At 47.4% G+C, this 7,387-nt stretch overlaps 1 protein-coding gene across 1 annotated transcript in view; it reads left to right on the top strand.

Annotated features, from left to right (window-relative positions):
- Nucleotides 1–430: 430 nt before the first annotated feature.
- The window catches only part of nags (N-acetylglutamate synthase), an 18,926-nt gene continuing 11,969 nt past the window's right edge, over nucleotides 431–7,387 (top strand). The window contains 4 exon segments of the mRNA XM_071522622.1: nucleotides 431–884; nucleotides 3,045–3,340; nucleotides 4,262–4,353; nucleotides 4,356–4,477. Of these exon segments, the coding sequence (XP_071378723.1) occupies nucleotides 534–884; nucleotides 3,045–3,340; nucleotides 4,262–4,353; nucleotides 4,356–4,477 (861 nt within the window). The 5' untranslated portion in view covers nucleotides 431–533.

The following is a 7,387-nucleotide window of genomic DNA, read 5'->3' as shown; positions in this document are numbered from 1 at the left end:
ATTTCGGATTTCAAAGTAATTGGTAGTTTTAATCGATTTAGAACAGCCTGTCTATAGCGGTCGCCATTGTTGTTACTCCTCCTTGGTTCCGGCGCACAGCTTGACAACAGCTTGACAACGGCGTTAGTCCCGCCATTGGACCGATCGATTTTTCAACCGAGAGAAACCGCTGTTTCATGTCATGATGCCAGACCAGAATCAGTCAACAGGTGGAGTGGGCGGAGTCAAAGGTCTGGACCCAGGCAATTGCGGTTTCTGTCGGGCAGAAAAATAGCTTATTGCAGCTTTAAACTCTAGTAGTACAACTTCCCTAAACTAGTCAGGCGGGTTACCCTGGTTGCCATGGCAGCCCTCCCCTCCCCCCTCCCCTCCCCTCCCGGTCTGGTGAAATCTGAGAGAAGTGCCGACGCTGCAGCCCGTGAATGAACTCGCTGAACGGCCACTGAGGGCTCCCTGCACCCGGCGGAGGTTCACCCGGTGCTTCCTGACTCACCCGTCAGCCCGAGAGTAACAGCAGACGGTCCGCAGCCAACATGGCCAAAGTGAACAGCGGCTCCTCCGGTTGTCGGGCCATGGTGATGGCCGGGAAATACCTCACCCAGAGCTCCGGCCAGCAGCAGCGGAGGATGATCAGACTCCAGCGGCGTTTCGTGAGCTCCAACGCGGCGGGAACGGGAGGCAAGACCGCTGCTTTGGCCCAGCAGGAGTACCCCGGCTCTTTCTCCGCCGCCGACCGGCACGCGCTGCCCAACCGGACCCTGATTTACCGGGACGTGAAGGCTTTCCTCAACGAGGTCGGCGGAGACCCCCGGGAGGCCCGGTACTGGCTGACCCAGTTTCAGAGAGCCACGTCGGCACAGGCTCCAGCCTTCGCCGTACTGGAGGTGAAGAGAATAAACTTGTTTTATTTCGTTTAAACAGCTTCAGGGAAAATGTGTAAACTGTTTAACTTACAGAATTTAAATTAAACTTGAAGACGTTTCGGCGTTAACGTTCAGAGATAGCAAAGTTAAATGCTATACTCACTAAAACTCAAGCTTTCTTTAGTCTGACTGAAATTTAATAATGCTAAAATTGGCAGCTGTAACCTCAAAATTATGCAAAAAAAAAATAAAAATGAATAGCTGATAGGAATATTAGCCTGTTGATTTGACTTTTGTTACTTTAGTTAAACGTTATAGACAAAGTTACTTATTTGCACTGGAAAGTTTTCACCGATTAACGTGCTATTGTTTTGAAATGATCGTCATCAAAACAAAAGATTATGAAACTTGGTTCATGATCATGGATTTGACGTCGGGGACAGCAGCGCCGCCTATCGGCCGTAATGTGGGAGTCATTACACCTGCTGAAGCTTCTGGTAGAGAAAAGGACGTTTGCATGACAACTGCATTTTTATTATTATATTGTAAAGCCCGAGGTAGCTCTGTTTGTTTTTATAGGCGCATTCTCATGTATTTTGTTATTCATTTTTCCTTTTTCAGTTTATGGGCTCAGATGTTAATATAAAAGATAAAAGGTAATCCGCCCTCCACAGGGAGGTCAGAGGTCAGGGTCTGGAGCTGGTAGAGATGTTTGTCTTGCTCAAGGACACTTCAGCAGGGCGTGGAGTGTGTGTGTGTGTATGTGTGTGTGTGTGTGTGTGTGTGTGTATAATCATGTCAAAATAATGACAAATGCCCATCACAGGTTACCAGAGCCTAAAGTGAGTCTTAAAATTGCTCACTTAGTCTGACCAACAACCATGAGATCCCAAAGTATTCATTTTATAATGAAGTGAAACGGAGAAAAGCAGCAAATCTGTGAACAATGTTTGGTATTTTTACTTCATAAATGACTAAAACGAATAATAGATTATCAACATTTTAATTTATTAATTTTCTGTTGATCGACTAACTAATTAATATATGAATCATTGCAGCACTAGTTCAGACCCCAGAGAACGTCTGTTATGTAGTTTGATGCTGTGTAGAGTTAGTTCATTAGTTATGTAGTTAAACTGCCTACTGACTAAAAGTCTTTAAAAGTTTAAAAACAGCTGGTGGTGATGGAGGCCACTGTTCCTCTCTGTCTCCATCCAGTAGTTTGTTGTGTTGAACATCAGACCGGAGAGATCAGTGGAAGAGGATCAGGGGGCGGTCTGTCTCTCTCTTCTGTCTGTCTCTCTCTTCTGTCTGTCTCTCTCATCTGTCTGTCTCTCTCATCTGTCTGTCTCTCATCTACTGTCTCTCTCATCTGTCTGTCTCTCTCATCTACCTGTCTCTCTCATCTGTCTCTCTCTCATCTACCTGTCTCTCTCATCTACCTGTTTCTCTCTCATCTGTCTGTCTCTCTCATCTACTTGTCTCTCTCTCATCTACCTGTCTCTCTCTCATCTGTCTGTCTCTCTCATCTACCTGTCTCTCTCTCATCTACCTGTCTCTCTCTCAACTACCTGTCTCTCTCTCATCTGTCTGTCTCTCTCATCTACCTGTCTCTCTCTCATCTGTCTGTCTCTCTCATCTACCTGTCTCTCTCTCATCTGTGTCTCTCTCATCTACCTGTCTCTCTCATCTACCTGTCTCTCTCTCATCTACCTGTCTCTCTCTCATCTGTCTGTCTCTCTCATCTACCTGTCTCTCTCTCATCTACCTGTCTCTCGCTCATCTACCTGTCTCTCTCTCATCTGTCTGTCTCTCTCATCTACCTGTCTCTCTCTCATCTACCTGTCTCTCGCTCATCTACCTGTCTCTCTCTCATCTGTCTGTCTCTCTCATCTACCTGTCTCTCTCTCATCTGTCTGTCTCTCTCATCTACCTGTCTCTCTCTCATCTGTCTGTCTCTCTCATCTACCTGTCTCTCATCTGTCTGTCTGTCTCATCTACCTGTCTCTCTCATCTGTCTCTCTCATCTGTCTCATCTGTCTGTCTGTCTCATCTGTCTGTCTGTCTCATCTGTCTGTCTGTCTCATCTGTCTCTCTCATCTGTCTCATCTGTCTGTCTGTCTCATCTGTCTGTCTGTCTCATCTGTCTGTCTGTCTCATCTGTCTGTCTCTCTCTCCCAGGTGGACAGCTCTGTGTTTGACAGCAGGGAGATGGTTCAGAGCCTGGCCTTTGGTCTCTCCTTCCTGCAGCGGATGGATATGAAGCCGGTGGTGGTGATGGGGCGGAGCGGGGAGGCGGGGGCCGGGTCCCGGGGCGGGGGCCCGTCCCCGTCCCCGTCCCCGTCCCGGGGCGGGGGCCGGCTGGTGGAGCGGAGCCAGCGGCTGACCGAGGCTCTGCAGCAGCACTCGGCCACCGTCCTGCCCTTCTTCTCCGCAGAGGCCTTCCTCCTGCTGCAGGACGTCCCGCACGGCAGCAGGTGAGGACACACTTCACTGTTTCTGGGTCACAGCTGACAGAGCGATATGGAGAGAGAGAGGAAGAGATGTGTGTTTGGATATCAGAGGGCAAAAACTTTGTTTTCATTTCCAAAACAATGAGCTGAGGTCTAATTCATTCATCTCTCCCTTGTCCTCCTCCTGATCTAACAGGTGAGGCAGGTGTGTGAGGAGCCAACAGTCCTCTGTAGCTCTGTTTCTCTCTGTAGCTCCGTATCGTGCTAAACTCTAAGCCCCGCCCACTGTTTAGCGGGCCAATCAAATGCGAAGGATTTGATTTAAATCCCTCTTGTAACTGTACACCGCTCAGATATTTTCCGTCTCACTGGGAAATACGTCACAGGACAGAAGCTGAAGACGCTCTAACTTCCGTTTCAGTGGGACTTTAACACAGCGGCCCGATCCCAGTGTCCCCCCACAGACCCCCGGGCCCCCGAGCCCCCGGGGCCCCGAGCCCTCAGGCCCCAGACCCCCGGGCCCCAGACCCCCGGCCCCCGAGCCTCACACACTTAACTGACGTCACCTGTGTGCTCAGCTGTAGAGCCTGTAGAGGGCTCCACATGGTACAGGAGGAACGGGACGGCCCTTTGTGGAATCACCTGTTGCCTTGACGACGTTATCGCCCGTCAATCAATCAATTTGTGATTTACTCTTTGCTTGTGCTTTTCTCTAAACAGCATTATTAAGCTAAAATGAAAAAAATGTTGATGACATCCCCTCCTGTCCCTCTTCTTTCCTCCCCACTCTCTCTCTCGTTCCTCCCTCCCTCCTTCCATCCTATCTCTGACCCTCTCTTCCGTCCTCTCTCTCTCTCTCTCTCTCTCTCTCTCTCTCTCTCTCTCTCTCTCTCTCTCTCTCTCTCTCTCTCTCTCTCTCTCTCTCTCTCTCTCTCCCCCTCCCAGCGGGGCTCCTCCCTCCGTTGCCTTGGACCCCAGCCTCCTGCAGTGGAGCCTGGACTGCGGAGCGATCCCATTGGTCTGCCCGGTGGGGCGGGACGGGGGGGGCGCTCGGTGACCCTGGACCCGGTGGAAGTGACGGCGGCCATCTCCAGAGCGCTGCAGCCCCACAAAGTGATGTTCCTGAACAGCTCCGGAGGCCTGGGCTCCCACCGGCACCAGGCACGTCCCCCCCCCCCCCCCCCCCCCTGTCCCTCTTCTTTCCCTTCCCCACTCTCTCTCTCGTCCCTCCGTCCCTCCTTCCATCCTATCTCTGACCCTCTCTTCCATCCTCTCTCTCTCTCTCTCTCTGACCCTCTCTTCCATCCTCTCTCTCTCTCTCTCTCTCTCTCTGACCCTCTCTTCCATTCTCTCTCTCTCTCTCTCTCTCTCTCTCTCTCTCTCTCTCTCTGACCCTCTCTTCCATCCTCTCTCTCTCTCTCTCTCTCTCTCTCTCTCTCTGACCCTCTTCCATCCTCTCTCTCAATTCAATTCAATTCAATTCAATTTGCTTTATTGGCATGAATGTTACAGCAACAAAATTGCCAAAGCGTCTCAGGACAACCAACAAAAGGATCTAACAACAAAGTAAACAGTGGATACATTACTGATACATTACAGTAAAATAAATCAAATAAGAATTGTACTAGTATTATAATACTACAACTTATGACACTATTATTAGTACAGTGTTAGAATAATATAATACAACAATAACGGTATTAAAATAGTAATTATAACAATACGTAAACAAACAGTAGTGATTAAGATAGGTCCAGATGATCACTGTGGTCTCAGTCCCTCAGTCTGTGACAGGCGGTCTCTGTGCAGCTAGACCTGCTGCCTGTCCCCTCTCCCAGCAGGATCTGCTGTTGGACACTTTCATTTAGTTTAGTGAAGTTGGGGATTAATAATTCAAATTTCTTAAAGTATTCTGCTCTAATTAGATTATATTTGTCACATCTCAAGAGGAAGTGCATCTCTGTCTCCACCTCACCTGTTGTGCAGTGACCGCATATTCGTTGCTCTTTTGGTAGCCAGGACTTCTTATGTCGTCCTTTCTCTATGGCCAGACTGTGGTCACTCAGTCTGTATCTGCTCAGGATCTGCCTCTGCTTTGGGTCTTTTACACTGAAAAGATATTCTGCCAATTTATATTTACGGTTTAGGGCCAGATAGCAATTAAGTTTGTTTTGTGTTTGTGTTTGATTTGTCCAATGTTCCAGATATGTATCTTTTGTTTGTTGTATAATTTGGTTTACTCTGATTGGTGGTTTTGGAGCAGTGCTGGTCTGAGGTTGGTCTGTATCAGTCAGTCTCCTGACCAGCTGGCAGAAGGGGCTCCTTTGGGGGTTCAGCTCCTGGGTTTGCAGTGCCTGAGATCTCAGGGAGTCTTGGGGACTCGATTTGAGATGCATCCAAAATTTAAGAGTTCTTTTTTGGATGTTTATAAGCAGAGGGTAACGGCCTAGTTCTGCCCTGCATGCGTTGGTTGGTGTTTTTCTGTGGATGTTTAGTATGACCCGACAGAACTCTGCATGCAGGACCTCTGTAGGATGTTTGTCCCAACTGGTGTAGTCCTGTTTGCTGAGCGGACCCCAAACCTCACTTCCATAGAGGGCAATGGGTTGGATTACACTGTCAAAGATTTTAGACCAAATTCTAACTGGTATGTTTATTTTGTGGAATCTTTTCTTAATTGCATAGAAGGCTCTACAGGCCTTTTCTTTCAGTGCGTTCACTGCCAGACCAAAGTTACCTGAGGCGCTGATTTTGAGTCCCAGGTAGTCATAGTGTAGAGTGTGTTCCAGTACAGTATTTCCTAGATTGAATGTGTATCTGCTTTCCTGAGATCTGGGCTTCTTTTGGAAGATCATTATTTTTGATTTTTTGTAGTTTACTGTCAGGGCCCAGTTGTGACAGTACTGCTCCAGCAGGTCCAGATGCTGCTGTAGACCTTGCTGTGTTGGTGACAACAGCACCAAGTCATCAGCATAGAGCAGGAATTTAACTTCCTTATTGTGTCGCTCAGGCTGGGGGAAGCACACTGCTCCAGCAGCATGGCCAACTCATTGATGTAGATGTTAAAGAGAGTTGGTGACAAGCTGTTTCCCTGAAATACTCCTTTCCCTTGAGTGAAGAAATCTGTACTTTTGTTTCCAATTTTTATTCCACATTTATTACTGACATACATTGACTTTATTATGTCATAGATTTTACCCCCTATGCCACTTTGGAGAATTTTATAATATAATCCCTCTTGCCAAATGGAGTCAAATGCGTTTTTAAAATCGATAAAACATGCAAAGATTTTCCCCTTATTTTTTTGGTGTACGTGATGGTTAATTAGTGAGTGTGTAGGGTGTAAATGTGGTCAGTAGTGCGGTTGTTTGGTAGGAAGCCAATTTGCCCTTTGTTTAGGACATCGTGTTCGGTGAGGAAGGCCAGCATTCGGGCATTGATAACGTTGCAGAAAACCTTCCCCAGGTTACTGCTGACATAGATGCCTTGGTAATTGTTGGGGTCCAGTTTATCTCCACTCTTGTGTATTGGGGAAACAAGTCCTCGGCTCCAGATCTCAGGACAGCAGCCGGCCTGAAGGATGAGGTTGAACAGTTTAAGCAGGGCCTGGTGCAGCTCGGGGGGGGGGCTGTGTTTGAGCATCTCTGTCCTGATGCTGTCAGCTCCACATGCTTTGCCAGACTTCAGTTTTCTGATGTTATCTTCTAGTTCTTTCATTGAGATTGGGTAGTCAAGTGGATTCTGATTGTTTTTTGATCGTTGATTCAAGTATTCTCAACTTTTCTCGGATTTGTTTTTGTTCATGATTTAGACTGTCGGGCGAAATTTGCTCATAGAGTTTTTCAAAATGGTTTTTCAAAATGCTGCAGTTTTGTAAGGCTACATTATCTGATTTGTTGTTGCTTAAGCTGTTCCATCTCTCCCAGAATTGATTTTGATCAATGGATTCCTCAATTTCTCTTAGTTTCAGATTGTAATGCTCTCCCTTCTTCTGTCTTAGGATCTGTTTGTATTCTCTTAGTGTTTCAACATAGTTTTGGCGCAGGTCTGTGTTTTGTGGCTGACGGTGTT

The sequence above is a fragment of the Centroberyx affinis genome, unplaced genomic scaffold (assembly GCF_046629955.1).
Source record: "Centroberyx affinis isolate AG114_WGS23_722 - 3 ecotype Tasmania unplaced genomic scaffold, CSIRO-AGI_Caff_v1 ptg000098l_1, whole genome shotgun sequence".
Classification (NCBI taxonomy): domain Eukaryota; kingdom Metazoa; phylum Chordata; class Actinopteri; order Beryciformes; family Berycidae; genus Centroberyx; species Centroberyx affinis.
The sequence above is the reverse complement of the archived record's forward strand: the minus strand, read 5'-3'. Positions and strand labels throughout refer to the sequence as shown.